A 20,772-nucleotide genomic window follows, 5' to 3' on the forward strand; every position below is an offset into this window, starting at 1 on the left:
CTACACAAACATCAATGTTCACTAAAGACAAATCTAAGTATATGTATATATGGTATATATACATATATATGTACACGTAAAATGGATTGGGAAGTCCTTTGGTTTAGACGGGATTAAATATGTACTTCCCAAGTGCATAGGTTTCCTTTGACCAACCTGTTCAAAACACAAATAAGAAAAATGCCATGGCAATTTTGACATTTACTGTCTTTTCCCCTATTGAGAGGCCCCCTTTCTACTCCTCTCCATCTTTCTTAAGCATTTTATTTTTAAAAGCAGTGAGATCTTTTGGCCTTCCAATGCTTCATTCATTCGTCCATTCCTTGGAAGAGCTCTAAGATCACATCCCCAAACTTATCTTTAGTGGAGAACAAAGTTGTAAAGAACATTTCCCTCTTCTTTGATTCTCTCTTCCCCCCAGGAAGTGGACACCTTGATGTGTCATGAACAATTCACTCTTGATCTGACTTTCCTTGTTACCCCTGGCCAGCCCAAGCAGCTGAGGAGTGAGCTTTACTCTCCCTGCATCATTGTGCAATACTGGAAAAGAAAAATAATCCATTTGTCTACACCCTTCAGACTGTAGTGACATGATCAGGGTTCTCTTGAATCTCTATGCATTCAATTTCCTCTCTCTCCTTCCGTTTGGCACGTTTCTTTTTCTTGTGGTGCTTTTTGGAAGGGGGGAAAAAGGTTAGGAACACGGGTAAGATAACAAAACAGTGCAGAAGTGTGCAACCCCCAGTGAGCAGCAAGCATTTGAACAGTGTGAAGGTCAGGTTTGAAGGCACAAATAGGAGGGGGACCAACCCAATAAGAAAAGAAGTAACATTTTGCAAAATGGCTGTCCCATGCTCTTGTAGGGAGCTTTTTATACATTGTGTTCGGGTGTGCTCAGTTGCTAGTACAAATGTGTAAAGCAGTGGTGCACAGTGGTCAATGGCAAAATTTAAAGTGTAGATAAGGCACAAGATAGAAATGCAATCCATGTCGACGTTCCATAGCGTCATTAAGCCCAGAACGCCCAGCTCAATTGAGGTGACACTAAGAATGAGCCAGAAGTTTCCCAGAGGGTGGATCACTAGGAAGAAAGTCAGGATTAACACCAGGAGGACACCAAAGCCTGCAATCAGAACAGGCACCGTGACAGACAAGCCATAATGATCCGTGAACACAAAGGAGGGGTTGAACACGATGAATCGGATGCTCTTTGACAGGGACAGGGGCCTCAATTTTTCCAACACTTCTATGACTTCCTTCTGCTTGTCTCTGCTAGTCCTGGCCACCAGATACAAGCGAGAAGCGATAATATTGTTTTCATCCCCGGCTTTGGAGAAGATGATATCGTTTCGAAAATGCTGGAATTCTGGCTTTTTTAAAAATGAACTTTGTAGGACACTGATAAAGTCACTCTTGTTACTGGCACTGATGTTGCTAACTTTCAGGAACTGGTAATACTGCTCCACCCAGGACACTGCAGTGAACCCACTACAGAGCCTCCTCAGATCCTCCTGGACGCTGCTGTTCCAGTACTCCAGTGGCTCGTAGATGTAGAATCCTATCACCGGGCTGTAGTTGCTGAAATATTTCTGCTGAACCATGGCGTAGGAAACACTCGGAGAATCACTGGCTAGTAGATTGATGATGTTGGCCCTGTCGCTGATCTGCAAGCACCCCATGAAGGAGAAGGAGGCATAAATGAGATAGAGGATGACGACAAACGGCTTCACGTAGATATTGGTAATCCATTCGTTGTAATGTTCGCGTAGGAAGTGCTGAATAAAATGGTGCTGGTAGGGGTTCGTCTCATGATGGGATGTCTGTTGACGCCCGTCACTCATCACTGTCTGGAACCACACAGGTTTGCGGTCCAGGTATTCCGCGGAGGGGATCTTACAGCAAAAGATGCTGTGGTAGCGGTTTTGCTCTAGTTGGCCCGCGAAGACCAGACAGGAGCCAAAGAATGAGAAAATGTAGAAGTAGTTCAACAGAATGGAGACACACATGTTCTGACAGAAGACCTTCACAGCCTCTATGTTTGTGAATGGGCTGGCACCCATGCCAAAGGTAATGAAGTACAAGGAGCTGGTCATGGTATAGGTGACCATCACATCAGAATAGGCATCTGCAACCCTGTCTTTGAAGGGTAAATTCTCTCTCGTTCTGCGCCATCCGGACAGAAGCTCAAACACTCCTTTAGTTCCATGACCTAGTTTTTTGTTTAGAAAAGAGAAAGAATCATTGTTTTTATTTCCTCCTATGGCTCAAGTGAGCTCTTTATAGACTATCTATGCTAAGCAGCACTTTATACTCTAATCTTCAAAATGCTATGATCCTCATATCAGGGTCTCAAAATCTGAGTTACGCAACAGGATATAGTTAGTCTGGGTGTCTATTTTAGCGAAGTCCAAGTTAATTGGTGTTCTGGATAAAATTAAACATGTACTGTCTGTCTTATTAATTTTACAAGTCGTAAGTATAATTGACATTATTATGTGATTCCCACCCCCACGCCCCCGCCCCAGACACATGCTGTCTCCCTAAGTGGATCATAAGTTGTAAATGGCAGGGACTGTTATTCATACATCTTCAAATGCCCCACTTCAATTGACTGCTCGATCAGTTGATGTATTGACTGACAGTCCCTAACCTCCATTTCAAGCTGACTTATGGGCTGATTTAGGAAATTATAAGACGATTTTAAACACTTAAAAATCACTTAGAATTGATTTTGCAATGTTTAATAATCTGCTTGGTGGCCAGATGGCTTAGAAACCAATTCCTATAGATTTGATTAATTAACATTGAGTGTGAATTGAAAAAAATCCACCAGGTCACATAAAAGACAGGGGAAGACCTTCAGAGCAAGAGATCATAGCAAGTATTTCCTTTGGGTTCCTCACAGAGCTTTTATTCACACAGTATGAACACTGACTAGCATTTACTTCCTTAAAGTGGATGTGGAATGCTTCTTTTTAATCAGCTTCTGTGCATTCTTTAGTAGGTGTAAATAAGCAAAAGCTTTATTCCACAAATATTACTTGAGCACCTGCTATGTACCAGATACTGTTCGATATTGAACTGCCACCACCCTCTCCACTCCCCACCTTGCCTGCTTCTTCACCCACCCCAGGCATTTAAGAGCTCTGAAGATACCACCACTTGCTTCCTTACCAGCCAAAGCAGAAAACAGCTGGGAAAGCAAAGGGACTATGCTATACCTTCAATTTCCCTCTTTTTCACTTCCCTGAATTAGCTCTGTCAATTACCATCCACAATGCATCAATTGGTAACTTTCTGACTGAGAGAAAATCTTCATGCATCACTCTTGCCCTTGTAGGCAAAGCAATACTACACACAAACCTTTTCTATGAATGGATACAAGCTGTGCTTGGGCTCTTCTCCAAGAAATCCATTAGAGGAGGATGTAGCTTAAAGGCACAAAATGACCTAGTTCAAGAAAACTTGGAAAATGGACTTTGTGGGACACCTAGATATTGGAGCAACTCACTTAGCAATGCTTTAACAAACATAATGGCTGAGGTCTTACTATAACCACTGATCCTGTGTTGTTGATAGAGTTGCTAATTGGCGTACATAATTTTCCCCTTCTTTATTACTTTTATTTGGGACTACAATGGGCACGATTAAAAACCATTTCTCAGCCTACCTTTCAACTCGAGGTGGTTCATATGATGTATTTCTGGATAATATAACTGATAGTCACCTAAGGATGCTTATTAGAAAACCAGAGGCTTTGCCGTAAATGGTATCATGGAGCCACCAGTAAGAGCCACGGTCTACCATCGTTTCTAATTATCTTTATTTTTATTTTTTTGCATTTATTTATTTTTAAGAGAGCACTAGTTGGGGAGGGGCAGAGAGAGAGAGAGAGAGAGAGAGAGAGAGAATCCAAAGCAGGCTCCAGGCTCTGAGCCATCAGCACAGAGCCCGATGTGGGGCTCGAACACAAAAACTGCGAGATCATGACTTGAGCTGAAGTCGGACGCTCAACCGACTGAGCCACCCAGGCGCCCCTCTAATTATCTTTAAAGAGAATCCAATCTCTGCTTATCTAAGCCACTGTAAGTAAGGTTATCATATACAGTTGAACTTTTTCCTAACCAACAAAGCTTTGTAGGTGAGTTAACATTTACTTAAACCTCTTTTATGAGGAGCTAAGAATTCTTGCTTTATAGTTAATTTGACTCTAGTATTTACAGGTTTAAATATATATATATATATTTAATATATATAATCAAATTATATATCAAATATATATATCAAATTGATTATATATAATCAATTATATATATATTAAATATATATAATAAAATTATAATTTGATTAAAAAATTGGTTCATCTCTTTTGGGAGTTTTTAAGATTAATTATTAATTGTTACTGCATTGGGGTTGTTCTTATCCTAAATATAAATCTATTGATTCTCCAAAGTTCTCTCTTCTGGGTCTCCAGTCAGAAAAGATAAATTTATCCTAGCAAATAGAAAAGATTAGGCAAATTGCATTTATGTATAAGGTAAGTTTTTGTTGTTGTTGTTGTTGTTGTTTTGGAGGCAGTGATCTATTACTTATTACATTTAATTACTAGCTCAACATGTATGTGCATTGCATTAGGTCTAATAATTCTTTAATTTTTTAAAAATGTTTATTTTTGAGAGAGAGTGAGAGAGACAGACAGACGGAGTGTGAGTAGGGGAGGGGCAGAGAGAGAGGGAGACACAGAATCTGAAGCAGGCTCCAGGCTCTGGGCTCTAGGCTCTGAGCTGTCAGCACAGAGCCCGGCGTGGGGCTCGAACCCATGAACCATAAGATCACGACCTGAGCTGAAGTCAGATGCTTAACCGACTGAGCCACCCAGGAGTCCCAAGTCTAATACTTCTTAACATCATTAATTCTTCATTTCTATCTTCTGCGAGACTCCTTGACAAAACAGAATACCGGATCTTTCATTCCCTTGACAAAAACATAATATTAGAATATTAGCTGAAGTAATTAAAAGAATTCTTTTAATTAGAGCACTTCTCTTCTGAAATGAGGACTCTTGCTATCTTTGTAGTTATAAGGGGGAGAAGGCTACATGGGGCTACAGCTAAATTTGGCTTTCCTTTACTAATGGTCACTTTTGTGAATATTAGGTACACTATGTAGGCCAGATTGTTGCTTTATATAGTACAAAGGTCTGTACATGTGGGAAGATGATGCTAAACTATATTAGGTTAACTAACCACTTTAAGTGTGATAAAGTGAAAACTGAAAACATAATTTCCAAACTTTGTTTGGAGAGGACATTTTATCCCATTCATAGGTTTGGATATTTTACAGACTATTCCTACGGATAGGAATCATTTGATTCTCACCATAATCTGGCCATTTCCTTGCTGGTCTAATCTATGACCTGCTTCAGCTAGGGTAGTCTTTCTTCTCACCATGAACCTGCCCATGATCGGTCTTAAGTTCTTAGTTTTATTCATGCTTTTTTTCTCTGTCTTGCAATACCTTCTCCTTATCGCTGGTCATATGGACGTTTTGTCCATCAATCTGTTAAGTGTCAGCTCAGTTCTCTTCTTTGCCAGGAATTCATCGCTGACAATTCCAGACATATTGATTTTTTTTCTGTTCCTTAAAGTCTTACTGCACTGATTAGTTACTCATTTTGGCACAAAACCATGTGCTGTTCTGCTCTGGAACAAAATGGTTTTCCTAGGATATGTTCTATTTCTTTGGTTAGAGTGCAAATTCTTCAAGGTCAGGGAATACATTTTATGCTTCGCAGAACAATCTGGCAGAGTTATAGATGCCCAGAAGATGCCCACTAATCTCTTATTGAATTAAATCAATTCTTGATTCTAGATGGGTCATAAAAATGTATCTTTTCATTACTTATTCTAAGATTTATTATGCATCTTTATATCTATATTGTGTCCAGAAGTATACACTTTTCATTCAGTTCAACCCAATATGTATTTATTTTGACTTGTTACACATGAGTACCTATACTAGTCAATATATAAAACATGAAGGTAAACAAGAAACACACTATTTTCCAATATCTGTCAGACCAGAAGGTCATTTTCACTTGGGTAATTTTGAGACAGAGATTATAGATATGAATTTTATAAGCTGTCCTGTAGGATGCTCAGAAGAATTTCCTGACCTCTACTAACTAGATGTCAGCAGCACACTTCACAATTGTGAGAACCAAATATGTCTCCAGACATTGCCAAATGCTGACTGGGGGACAAAATTGCACCCAATTGAGAATTACTGGTGTAATTAAAAAAAAAAAAGTACACACACACACATATGTATTTTAATCACCTTTTCCTGATTGTAAAAGCAAGACATACTTCCATCAAAAAAATTGGGAAAGATGGAAAAAATAATGGTTCAAAGTTGTTTTATATTCCTGCAACACAGATAATTGCTGTTAACAATTTTGCATATTTCTGCCAGTTTTGTATGTATACAAGTATGTATTAAACTTATCCATCCATCCATCCATCCATCCAGATTGGTAACTACTTAATTATCTAACAGAACAGGGCTCCTGTAAAGAGAAATTAGAATTTGGGATTACTCTTGTCGCTATCCAGTTGTCCTGTCAACTGTGGGAAGCCTGTTTCCAAGCCTCTGCAGTATTTTCTCTCTTGGTTTCTTACTTTTGACTTTGGGTTCCATTCTGAGGCTAAAACCATTTTTTGAACATCTACTCACTTGAAAGAAGCCCAGCTATTTCCCATAGCTTTTTAAAAGTGTATATTCACTAGTTTTCCACACTTACCAAGGGTCCTATTGCAATTCAGACAAGATATCTGAAATTAAAGAAAGTGACCTACCATCACAGATGATGATGATAGTGTGGCTTGCCCCACTGGACCATGACCTGAACTAATTCTATCGTATTTCCTTTTGGTGCCTTAGTCCTGACAGTTTGTTGTTTCTCTCCCATTCCTGCACAAATCCTTAATCTCCATCTAAGGCCTCTGCTTTATGAACCACTCCATTCGAGTTGCTGACTGGTGAGAGACATAGACGTGAGCCGTTAACTGGATTGTAAAGAATAACCGGAATTCTTTCTAAGCGGAGATGAATGCTATGGACTGTGAAAACACACCTGGTTCTTCCTGAGGGATCAGGGAAAGCTCCAAAAGTTTCTGACACATAGAGGATGATGCAGTCTAGACTGATGGAATGACGTGAATTCAGGCACAAATGCCTGTAAATCAAGAGGAGGTGGTTGTGGTTTTAATATTAGCTTGTTGGTATAGCCGGTTATGCCATTGCTGGAACAATACATTTACTATTTCAGGAGATGACTGCCAAACTTTGATCATGATTTCCTTCAATTATTAGCATATGTTTGCAAACTATATTACAATACCATAATAAGCGGCTCGACTGGGATAACTAAGCTTTCTCTTGGCAAAGTTTCATGAAAAAACAGAGAACTCTTAAAAATGCTTTGGACAGAGTTGGAACCGGGAGGACAATTCAAGGAGGGCAATGAAATAAAAGATTTGGGTGTATGTGTGTATACTGAATACTCGAAAAGTCTTCAGCAATGTTGTTGGAGACCTCTTTCCAAATGAAAGCAAAGGGAAGCCTTGTGCAATAACAAGTGAAACTTACATGACACCTGGCTAAAACAAAATCTGGATATTGAACCAGCGTTTGATTAGTATTAGGAATATTACTCTATTTAACAATAATTTAACAATTTCTCCTATTTACAATGGACAAATATGACAAAAAAATGAAGATTATGTGGATTCTTCTTTTGGTCATGGTATTGTAGGTCCGCCAGAGAGAAAATTTTGAATAGTTAAAATTTAAGAACATACACTTTTGTTACCAAACAAAACTGATTTCAGTCATAAATGAGTTGAACAATATTCAGAATGGGTTGTAATTCCCTTGAGCCTGAAGTAATCACTTTACAGACAACTAAACAGGACTTCTAAAGTAAGACAGATGTTCTCTGAGAACAGATTCCTTCCCACATTTAACAACATTTCTCTAAACTCTTGTATTCCAGTGTAAATTTCCATACTGTGATTGTACCTACAGTGACTTAGGAAAACCTTTGGTGACAGGGCTAGGCCTAAAATGACTTCCTTCAAAGGAAGTATTGTTCATCAGTAAATGCAATACAAATTTGACAGTTTCCATGTCAATCCCAAACCCAATCTCTCCCCAAACCAGAATTCCAAAGAAAATACTTTTAACAAGGATCAAATCTAATCAGAACTAATTGTAACTGATTCAATTAGTACTCCCTACTGGGCTTTTCTTGATATATTACTTTAATAAGCACCATCTGTGGGCTTCTAATTCTTTCTAATCAGCTGAATTAGAATTCTCTTCATTTGCCTCGAGGAGATGTACTAGTGGGCCTCCCTTTATACTTGAATATGTCAAGCCTTCTGCAGGTCATGAGAGCTTGATATCTCTGGTTTCAGCAACATAAGAAATAAGGCAAAAATAATATTCCTTCTTATGATCTGCTCCAGAGAAATCTTTTTATTTCTTTAATCTCATTTATTTATTTCTTTAATCTCATTTACTTCTGCTTTGGTTGGCTATGCTTTCAGTAACTGTGTTTGTGGAAATCACCCTTAAGCTCAGGTGGAAAAGCGTATTTTGATTTTCTACTGGGCTCTCAGGCTAGGTGACTTCCCAATACTAATCAAATGAATAAATAATGAATGAAAAAAATAAAATCCAGCCAACTGAGCCAGTAAAGCAGCTAAGAGCAGCAACAACAGCAACAGCAACAACAATAACAACTCCACCACCACCCCCACCACCACAAAATCTGGATATTGAATCAGCATTTTTAGTTACCATTCACCTGTTCAGCATTATATGGGATACTCATCCATTGTTCCTTCTGTTTAGTTGGCTGTTCCCGCTTATATTTTAAAGATACCACTCAAACATGATCTCATCTCTAATACCTTCTGCTTGCCCTCTTCATCCCTAACTCACATGCTTAGAAGCCTCTCTGCATTCCAACACATATGGTAATGTCAACTAATAAAATTATCCATCGGTGTGCCTGGTTTTTTTATGTAAGTCTGTAAGGCCCTCACTGTCTAGGGTAGGCACTGTCTTTTCCATTTTTGTATTTCAATTATTTGACACTAATTGGCGCTCAATAAATGTTTGTGAAATTGAATTGGCCATGATCTGTGTCTAGTCTTAAAGATATTCTTAAGGGGCGTCTGGGTGGCTCAGCCAATTAAGCATCTGACTCAGTCTCAGGTCATGAGTTCGAGCCCTGCGTCGGGCTCTGTGTTGACAGCTCAGAGCCTGGAGTCTGCTTTGGATACTGTGTCTCCCTCTCTGTCCCTCCCCAACTCACATTCTGTCTCTGCCTCTCTCTAAAGATAGATAAACATTAAAAAAGATATATTTTTAAGTGTGCTTGCCGTGATTATTACTAAGAACTCTATATTTAGCATAAGTGTCTGTGAAATAGAAATTCCCTCATTTTACTGAGAAGGGCACTTGAGTGTTACCTTGGTGGTGATTCTATGGCAGAGGCAATGATAGGTATCAGTGACGTTCAATTGCAAAGTAGCATGTAATTCATTAATTTGACTGGTTCAGCGTTACAAATGTCTGAGAAATGGAATATCAAATTAAAAAGCTTGTTCTAAATTGTTATTTGGCAGGGTAGAAATGATTTTGTAAAGTATTCCTGCTCCCTAAGAGATGGATTTTTTTTAGACATTTTCTAATCCTCATAATCTCTCACCTGGAGGTGGTGATCAGTGTGTATTTTAGACTGACTACTTTTAATCAATGTTCATCAGAATAAACAGGTGATTATCAAGCTCTATACACAAAGGATGGCCAGGGCTCTTGCCTTTTGATACCTATATAGCCTAAAAGACATAGAATAGGATGTTATTTAACAGGAATTTTCTTTTTTTAAAAAAATGTTTAGTTATTTATTTATTTTGGGAGACAGAGATAGAAAGTGGGCAGGGGAGGGGCAGAGAGAAAGGGAGACAGAGAATCCCAAGTAGGCTCTGCACTGCCAGCCTGGATCCTGATGTGGGCCTTCAATGGGCAAACCAGGAGATCATGACCTGAACTGAAATCAAGAGTCAGAGGCTTAACAGGTTGACCCAACCAGGTGCCCCTCAACAGGAATTTTCTTTTTTCTTTTCTTTTCTTTTTTTTTTTTAATATGAAATCTATTGTCATATTGGTTTCCATACAACACCCGGTGCTCGTCCCAACAGGTGCAAGCTGCTGTTGCCAGGGGCATATTTGATTGTTTTACCTGAAACTTGTGATGGTGTCGTGCAATGGGGGTGGGTCTAGCTTCATATTACTGTTACCCAGGAAGTGACTTCTCTTGAAATGTCCCCATCCCCGTACAGAAGGAAATAGGCTAAAACGCATGGTAAAGAGGCACCATATTGCAATGAAAAGAGGAATTAGAAGGAATCTGAACAGCCACTCTTAGCACTTAGTAGGAGGTTAGAGGATTTTATTAGGTTCCTAAGAGAAAAAAAATGGAATTTAGTAACAGATTCTTACTGTATGTTTTTTCAGAGCTGTTGTGTATTTTATACATATCCTAATGTATAGAAAAGGGCATATAGTCTCACTCCAGAGTTGCATTCCATCATTTTTGCTAATTTATTTTGTAGTTCTACATAAAGTTGAATGTAAAGAATCTAATAAGTGTGTGTGTGTGTGTGTGTGTGTGTGTCCTCACATACACATGTGAGTGTATGTAGTAGATCTCAATATACATATGAGAAAGAGAGAGAAAGAAGGGGAAGGAAATAGCAATAGAGATAGGGAATGGGATTGTTTCAAAACCTGGTGACTATTGCAGCTAAAGTTTTAATACTCAGAGGGGGCAAAACTAGGTAGACAATGTGGTTACTAGCACATCCCCAGAGTTAGATTGATTGAGTTCAAATCTCAGGACCCTTTCTTCCTAGCTCTGTGACCTTGGGCAGGTTGTTTTTTTAAACTGCTCTACATTTCAGTTTCCTCATCTATAATTAGATAACAATGGGGGCTACATCATAGGATTGTTATCAGTTTCAGATAAGTTAACATATGCACTTGGCACACAGTAAGTGCTCTATTGAATGGAAAAATTTGGTGCTGGCAACAGCAGGTTGTTTGCATCAAGAACATTCCAAATCGTTTGCCTTGGAATGCCACCTTCTGAATGCAGCTTGGTTTTTGCTATCTTTACCACCACAGCTGAGTTGGCTTTTTTGGGGGGGGGATCCCCAGTGCTCTCTTTTCAGCTTTTCTTGCTGTGGCGCCTCCAGTGCTGCCAGAAGATGAAGCAATCCTGCAGAGCCAGCGTGCATACGATGGCTTGCTTTCTCGTCCTCTCCCTCTTTCTGGTATTCCCATTCAGGGGAAAAAAGACTACAAGCAAGCTATTTGTTTTTTTCTCAATGCTTTCCATGTCTTTCAAGTTCTATGAAATGAAGATACATTGCTTTTGAGAAAGAGAAAAGCAGCTGTCAAGTTGGCCTTGGGTGTTGCCAGGCCCTGGTCTGGCACCCACAGCTAGGCTTAGCGTTGACCACAGACAGTCTGGTAGAATTGCATCAGATAAGACCAGTCTGACTGAGATGGATTGAGATAAAACAAGACCACCTCATGATTATGACCGAATATAAGCAAAACATAAAAACAAAAACAAAAAACCGCCATAAAATGGACCAAACACCTTCTAATGTCAAGAATGGTAGGAGTGATTGCTGTTTCTTTGCCAATCACAGTTTAGTCTTCATCTCCTGGTCTTTAGTCTGGTCTTCTTGCCTTCTAGGTGTCAGTATTATTAAGATAACTGATCATAGAATTATCCTCTTTTCTTGATAGTGACCAACCGTGCTGTCTTGAACCCTCTTCCAAATCACCTAACACATGCAAAAATCATATAAGTCCATTCTAATACCTTATTCCTGAATTGTTCCACAGTCCCCAATGGTATGTGTTCTTTCTCAATGTAATGAGTCGGTTAATCCAAATTTCTTCATTTATAGTAGTATTCCTGGTGGTCCTTGACTGGGGGGGCATTGGCATATTATTATGAATAGGTGTTTTTGGAAAACAAAATAAGTTAAAGCTTTTGTTGTTGACTTTAAGTTGATTTCTTTGAGTTTAGGAGTTAGAGCAGGAGTACTGAGTCAGAGTTAAGCCCTGGAGGATTTGAATTTCCAAATCAAGGGATGGCTTCCTGATGGCAGAAATATTTTGGTTGTGTTCTCAGTGAAAAAAGAATGCCAGTTGGGTATATAAATGGGAAGATGTTCTGAGGAAGATAACACAGATATTAATAGGAAAAGCGAGGAGCAAGCAGTCATGTGATAGTAAGAAATCATTGTTTTAAGCAAAGAAGAGCAATTAATGGAAGAATGAGTGGTCAGGCTGAAAATCTTAAAATTGTTAAGAGAAGTGAGTTTGCAGTTTAGAAACTAAACACAAGCACATGCTTAAAAAGTCAAGACTTAGACTAAGGAATCATATGGAAGAAAATAATAAATACAAGAACTTGTAAGAATGAATGAAAATTAAGATATAGTGTTTATTGAGCGAAAGATATTTAAAGAACAAAAATTAGTTAGAAGAATTAATTCATTCATTTGGAGGACATTTCCTGAGTGCCTCCCATTAGGAAAATATGGTCAAATGTCATCTTTCTGAAGTTTAATAACTCCCATTTGTCCCACTTGAAAACCATATCACATCCATATGTCTGAATTTATTAGTTCATTAATTATAAGCTTTGGGGATCTTCTATCCTATAAAGAGTAAAAGTGGTGATACATTAGGATTTCTGTAACATCAAGATCTGGAGAATGATTTCAAAATGCCTGATTCAATCATTGGGAAACATGTTTGAAATAGAAGTAATCTTACTTAGCAAACCTAAATTACGCATAGCTTTAGTTTCCTAATAAATATCACTCAAAAGAAATCTTCAAAGTAGTAGCATGAATTCTTGAAAGAAGTGTAATGCTTCAAAGGGCAAGTTTTCTGGGAGCATCCTTGAGTGTTTTGTGACTTTTTTTTTTTTTTTTTTTTTACCAATGAAGATGAAATAAAATATCCCATGTGTTGGAATTTCTCTCTGAACAGAATGGCTCAAAGCCAGTGGAAACTCAATTAACCAGAAAGCCCAGAAATTGGATCATTTGAATAGCCATTAAATTAATCAACCAGAACTTCCTTTTTGATTCAACTTTTATTGGTTGATTAACTTTATTGGAGAAAATCTTTCTAAAATGCATTAGACTTGTATTACTCTTCCGTGTTCTGTCCTAAAGGAAGAAAGGAGGGAAGGAAGGAAGGAAGGAAGGAAGGAAGGAAGGAAGGAAGGAAGGAAGTTGGAAAGAAAACAGTATGTGTAGCAATTAAAAGGATGTACTCTAGAGTAACACATTTTGGTTCCAGTTCTGGCTCTATCACTGTGTGATGTGTGATGTGGAGAGAATCAATTAGTTTAACCTCTACGTGTCTCATTTTCCTAGTCTAGAAAATGGGGATAAAAATGGCACCTATTTTAAGGGGCAAATAAGAAGATTAAATGAAATAGTAGCTATAATGTGCTTACAGCAGTGCCTGACACACAGGAAGCACTCAGTGAGTTAGCTGTTGTTATTTATTGAATAATACTCCACAGGATCATCATTTTATTATGCACAAAAAATCAGGAGGCAGTATGGCATATTGGTTAAAGCATTACATGCTGTGTGGGTTTGAGCTTCCTCACTACCATCAACTAGATGTATGACCTTGAGCAAATTAACTCCATGGCTGGATTTGGCAATCTCTAAAATCAAAAGCATAACAGTAGCTGCTTCAAAGGATTGTTATGTTAAAGGAAAAATAGACCCATGGAACCCTTAGTACAAATATCTGGCACACAATTTGTGCTCCCACAAATGTTAGGTATTATTGAAGAGTATTATGTAGTTGTAGAAGTGTGGGAGTTTGGATGAATGTGTACCAGGTTTAGAGAAAAGTTTAAAAGTTCTCTTCTCTGATTTTTATTTTGAAACTTGCCTCTTTTTTTTTGTCCTTAGAAGTTAATTGTGGAAAAGCACTGATTAATAAAGGGTTTTAGTTAACTAGATTCAACTGATTGTGGCATTCCTTGCGTGAGTGTTCTTATTCAAGGTTGCTAATAGAGTTGCTCTCATTTAGCAGGAGGGAAGCTGAAAGGGAGCTTTCCAGACACTGTGTGTTTCTGACTCACAGAGGGAACCCCAGTCATTTCCAGAAGGAGAACACAGCAGAGCTGCTGGACAGATGGCTGAGTTCCATCAGTCCAGAGAGCAAAGAGACCATTTGCAGAAGGCCCTAGAAATGACAGAGCTGATATTATTTGAATGTATCCCTGATGAATACAGCCTTCCTTTTCAGCTGAGATGGAAGTTTTCTAGTAATTTCTAGTACTTTCTCCACTTTTAGTGGTCCACAGCTTAGCTTGGCTTTGTCATAGCATGAATTTATAAATAAGAGTTACATCTTTTCTGCTTCTTATTATAACAATTTCTTGTTAGGTGTTAATTCTCAAAGGCAGGGGATAGAGGACCGTGGGTCATGTGGATAGTAGCCTGGCAGAGGGAGTCCTGAGTACAGGTTTTTGTGTTCATGCACAGCTTCAAACTTCAGCAGTGTTATTCCCTAACTGGATACCTCCATGGGTACTCTCCATGTTGGCTTTCTCACATGCAGAGCAGAGAATGTAAGCCTGACAGTGTTGCTGAGAATAACAAATAACAAATAACAAATAATAACAAATAAGGTAACCCACATAAAATGTTTACCACAGTCCATGGCACATATCAAACACTCAGTAAATATTAGCATCACTTTTTGCTTATGGGTAAGCGCTCGTGTGGGGCTTAGGCTTTTTGTGTTCGTTGTTCACTACAGCACATGGCTGTTTCATTCTTGAAGTTATCAATAGAAATGACAGTTAGTCATGATAACATGGCAGGCCACTAAACATAGCTTCAGTGAATGAAAATTGTAGGAAACACTTATTGCCTCTTGTGATAAATCTTACTCCTTTCCATCTTGATAATCCCTATGGACTTTGTCCAGCCCATTCCCATTAGGCAAAGATTCATCAAGAAACAATCATGAGAAGAACATCTGTTCTTCATGAGAAACAGAAGAAAACTCACCCAGATTGCTATGACTATAAAACAGCTAACTGGACTCTTGGGGAAGGTTGAGTTTTGGCCATGTGACTGTTAGAAAGTTTACGGAGATAATCTGAAGGTTTTGAGCTCTTTGAGGTATATGAAAACTCTAGGGCTATTCTAGCATTTATTAAAAAAAAAAAAAAAACCCAAGCAGGCCCACATTATTTATTTCCAGACCATTTTCACTTATAATTGACTGACAACAATTCAGGGCCCAGAAATAGTACGTAAAGAGCTGATGAAAGAATATCAGCAGCTTGCAAAATGTATTATCTCTGTGACACCTTCTGAGATTTCTCAAGGGGTAGACTCTATTAACGCCGGTAGGGAATCTTCAATAAAATAGCACAGCTCTCAAAGAAATTGATCAACTAATCAACAGATATCGAGGAAGGACCTACCATATTCAAGTTGTGGTGCTACACGACAGCACACTTAGCTTTACCCTGATGAGTGTACTCTTTCTACATACCCAACAAGTGAACATCCTGTCCAGATACTTTTTGAAATTTGGAAAGTTCCTCCATATTTAGAGTCGATGTTAGTCACCCCCAAATTTCCAAAGTCTGCTACTAATTGTATACTTTGGAACATATGGCAGTTATTCTGCCACATACCCAATAATTCAAATATTGGAGACAATAGCATGGAACCTTCCGTCTTCTCCAGGCCAATCATCCCATTACTTTGACTCTTCCTCTGATGACATCTGCAGAGGACTCAATTTGAAGAACTGTGTAGCAGTAAAAGTGCCTTGAAACCAAGGACCATGTCTTCATTTTTGTTTGTCCCTCGGTACCTAGCAGTGTCGTAAATGCAGCAAGTACTTAAAGAATATTTTTTGAGTCTTGTGTTGTTAAAATTTTGTAGCTAAACATGCGAAGTTCAAAAGCAGGCTGAAGCATTACAGGGAGTGGCAGATGGTAAGTCCTGTGATCATCTCTTAATTACAGTTCGGGAACACAGCAGAGGGATTGATATCTACATGTTGTCAATTATTACACGCATTCCATCTTCTGTACTGTAGTGGGTGATGACATTCTAGTAAGTTGATGGCAAGGGTGATTTTTGTAACAGATGTGGTCAAGTCAATATTGTACAAAGCCTGTTTTCACCAACTATGGAGGTGCTCAAAGGCAAGATCTATTTCTGTCTCATGAGGCAGAGTATCCTAGGAATGCTTCTTGGATCGGTTTACAAGATCGGCAAATAGCTAATACATGTAAAAACAAAACAAAACTACAAAAGACAGATTTTCCATACTAGCTCACCATGCAGCATGGCAGGCCTAATTTGTCAGTGGAGTTGCTTGACACTTTAGATTTATACTAGGAAAAGGAAGTTAAGCTTCATGCAAATCTACAAGTGGAAATTATTTCTGTATTCAACTTAAGGAGTTAGTCTTCTATGAAAATAGAAATGCTTCTGGGAAGATTTACCTTGTAAACATAGTGGTTCTTAATTCTTTTGGCTGAATGAGTTTGTCATATCCTTTCCTAAAACAGATATGTATTGACAGAATAGGCTGGGTACAAAGGAAGGAGCCACTGATGAGCAGATGTGCACAAAGGGGATCCTGAAGAATATCACTGTATATGAATCCCACGAACCCTTTATTTAATCATTAGGAAATGGAGTTTCCGAAGAATCCATGATATACAGCATTTACAAAGTGATTTTGGTAGTCAGGACCAGAATCTAAATCTTTAGCCTCTCACCCCAGTGTGAGTAAACTGATCTCGAGAGCAGTGACTGTGTTCTTTGGTTCTTTGGTTCTTATGTAACCATTTCCCAAGGCACTACTTGGCACTTAGTAAATATTTATTATAAAACTGAGGACTCAGTGGGTACCTCTGATCTTCTAAGACTTCTGGTGTTCTAGTGTGTTGGGGAAGGGATACTTACACTTCATGTTTCCAAGAAGAGGTAACTACCATCCATTCTAATTTGGATAGCGCTGGAGAGAGTACTTGTATTAATAAGTGAGTAAGGAGGGTCAGAACTTGTCCTCAGCTTTGTCATTCCCTACTTTTCATGTTCCCATGCATAAGTGGCTTCCATCCAATATCATTTGGATAGTGCTGAATAGTATATTCCATTTCTTCCTTTTATGCTTTAATCATTCCTTCAGGTACTGGGAATAGCTGATCTGATGGTTGGAGCCTGATGATAATGTACCAGTAGGTTGGCTGCTATTCCTCTAAAAGAAGAAATAAGCTGAACCCTATTTCTCTACCCTGCACTACTTATATTAATGAACGAGTAAGGAGGGTGAGGGCTTGTCCTCAGTTTCTCTTTCCATGTGGAAGCACTCCTGGCCCTGTTGTTCTAATGGGAGGCCATCTCTTAATGTTGGTCTCCAGTACCCTCTTCTGACAGCAACTGGATTTGTGAGGAAAACCACAGTCTTCCATGCAATTGGCTGCTAAGGAAATCTTAATGGGGGTGCCTTAAAGACCTAATTCTCCTTATAGGAAGGAGAGGGGAAATCTAGATTTAGGATTCTTTATGCAGACATCCCCACATTAGACTCTGGTACAATATAAGGTCTCCATTCTTTGGAGACTTTGGGAAATACCATCCCTCCATTTATAAGGATGAAAATTTGACTCTTGTTAGGCTCTTTGGGTATATATTCTCCACTGCATGGAACCCAGCAGTGGGGAAGGTTGATTGATTGAGATGACTGATTTCCACACATTACCTATGACATGATCGCTGAAAGAATATATCTTTCATTTAATAGTCTGGTATTAGTTATACAGTAGGCATATCATAAACACTCATATCAAGGCTGCAGTTTTCTTTCTTATTTGTTATTTCATCCTTCCAAAATGGCATTTTATTTTCTAAATTGCATTTTTATTTAATTTGTTTTTCTTTTAAGAATCATAGACTGAATGCAGGACAATTGTGAATTAAGCATAGGTTCTTTTTTTTGATGTTTATTTATTTATTTTGACAGAGAGGCAGAAGACTCAAAGAGTAGGGGAGGGTCAGAAAGAGCGAGAGAGAGAGAGAGAGAGAGAGAGAGAGAGAGAATCTCAAGCAGGCTCTGTGCTGTCAGAGCAGAGACTGATGTGAGGCTTGTTCGCACAAACCATGAGATAATGACCCGAGCTGAAATCAAGAGTCAGATGCTTAACCAACTGAGCCCCCAGGTGCCCCTAAATTGCATTGTAAACCATCATAACCCTGTAGCTAAAATTTTTGGTAAGTTACAGAATCTTTTTGGCTAATATTAATTTTTAAATATCTCTGTAAAGAGTATCATTCCCATTATTTGACCTGACCCCATGCTTTTCAACTATTTCCTCTATTCAGTAATTAGGCAAATCTGTAAAACATAGATTATGCCTAAGGAATTTTCCTCATTGAATAAGAATGGAAGCATGGGGGGAACATGGGGTTAACTCTACATTTAGCAGAAGAACTTCTCAACAGTAGTGTTGGAGATTCAAGGTCAGTTCAATGTGCACCTGGTACCACTCACATTTCTTTCCAATGGCTGTTTAAAAAAGAGTAAACACAAAGACCAGAGCGAAACAGCAATGAATTCATCAGCTTGCTCAGGATACCAAAGGCTTCTGCCTTTTAACCCCATGTAGACATCCTTCCAGTTAAAAGCAAAGTCACTTCAGGAAGGCATGCATCCCTTGCAAGAGGAAGGAGGGCATGCCGCTGAGGGGAAATAAAGAGAAGCAAAAACAAGGGAAGGAAGAAAGGAAAGAAGAGAAGAAATAGGGGGAACAGAAACAAGTTTCCTTTTTTGGTCCCTACTGGTACTGGGGCCATTGGACATCAGATTCTCCCTATTTCTCCAATAAGAGAGAAAAATCCCTGGAGAAAAATCCAGTGAAGGGTTTGTATGAATAAACAGAAATATTTCCTCCTAGATTTTTTTTTTTTCTTTAGGAGAAGACTAGGAGTATCCATAAGTGGAAGAGTTTTTGCTCCAAGAGATTAAGCCCTAAGACAAAACATCAAAGTAAATACAGGTCTAGAAGGGCCTCTCCCCCTTTATAGCAAGGCTATATAATACTATATATGACACAAATCCTGGGATTGTCAAAGAGTTTCTCCTATGTAATACACATAAATACTTTTTATTTCTTCTCTGTTGTTCTTATCAATTTACATATTTTGCCAACTTCCTGAAGCAATATCTGACGTCTCTTTGCTCCTCAATACCTGAGCTTTCACTGTACTATGATCATTATAGGTACTTAGGGAACATTTTTGACAAACTTGATGAAGTACTTTTCCTGACTGCCACCAAATAGGACGTTATTTATGAAATGGCTGTGGAAACAATTGTAATCTATCATGCTCCATAAATGTAATGTAGGCATAAAAGTGTAAAGATACTAAAGATTTCTGAATTCAAATCCATCCTACTGGGTACAGAAAATTAGTCTGGGATCAAACATTTGCTGGGATCAAACATTAGAACTTTGCATGTTCTAATGGGGTTTCCAAATTAAGTAGAAAAAAAAAAAGAAATGAAGGCGAACCCCTCCTTGTAACAACCCTATTGAGATATGTTTCGTACAATCCACCCATTTAAAATATACAATTTAATGATTTTTCGTGTATTAAAGAGTTGAGCAACCATCACCACAATCAATTTTAGAATTTTTCATCACCCCAAAAGAAACCCCATACCAGTTAGTGGTCACTCTCCATTCCCCATCTTTTCCCCCTAAACCCCTAGTCCTAGGCAACCACTAATCCACTTTCTGTCTCTATAGATTTGTCTATTTCATGTAAATGAAAACATATAATGATTTAGTCTTTTGCAACTGGATTCTTTTACTTAGCATAACGTTTGCAAGTTTCATTCATATCGTAGCATGTATCGGTACTTTATTCCCTTTTATGGCCAAATATCATCCCACTATATGGCTACACCACATTTTATTTATCTCTTCATCAGTTGATGAATATCTGCTAATATGAGTCAAGCTGCTATGAACATTTGTGTGCCAGTTTTAGTGTGGGCACACGTTTTCATTTCTCTTGAATGTATACCAACGAGTAGAATTGCTGGGTCATAATTCTATACTTAGCCTGTCAGGAATTATCAGACTCTTTTCCAAAGCAGAGACACCACTTTACATTTCCACCAGCAATGTATGAATGGTTCCAATCTCTTGCAACCTCATCAACATTTGTTATTTTGTTATTTGTTACTGTCTGACTTTTTTTATTTTGGCTATCCATGTACTCATTGTGGTTTTGACCTGCCTTTCTCTAATGACAAATGATGTCAAGCATATTTCATGCTTTTTGGCCATTTGTTTATTTTCTTAGGATAAACATCTATTCAAATTCTTTGCTCACATTTTACTGGGTTATTTGTCTTTATTATTAAGTTATAATAGTTCTTTTCATATTCTGAATATATGTCAGATCAGATATGTGATTTGGAAATAATTTTCTCCCATTCTGTCAGCTGTCTTTTCACTTTCTTTGTGGTGTCTCTTGAAGCATGAAGTCTTTTAATTTTGAGAAAGTCCAATTTATCTTCTTTTTGTTGCTT

General features: G+C 38.3%; 1 protein-coding gene across 3 annotated transcripts in view; it reads right to left on the reverse strand.

The window, feature by feature from the left end:
* Positions 1-247: 247 nt before the first annotated feature.
* PTCHD4 (patched domain containing 4) overlaps positions 248-20,772 on the reverse strand; it is a 180,816-nt gene continuing 160,291 nt past the window's right edge. For all 3 annotated transcript variants that reach the window (XM_058734202.1, XM_058734203.1, XM_058734201.1), the window contains one exon: positions 248-2,209. In XM_058734202.1, coding sequence (XP_058590185.1) covers positions 576-2,209 — 1,634 coding nt within the window. In that variant the 3' untranslated portion in view covers positions 248-575. The remainder of the gene's footprint in view (positions 2,210-20,772) is intronic.

Source organism: Neofelis nebulosa, chromosome 6 (genome assembly GCF_028018385.1).
Source record: "Neofelis nebulosa isolate mNeoNeb1 chromosome 6, mNeoNeb1.pri, whole genome shotgun sequence".
NCBI classification, from domain to species: domain Eukaryota; kingdom Metazoa; phylum Chordata; class Mammalia; order Carnivora; family Felidae; genus Neofelis; species Neofelis nebulosa.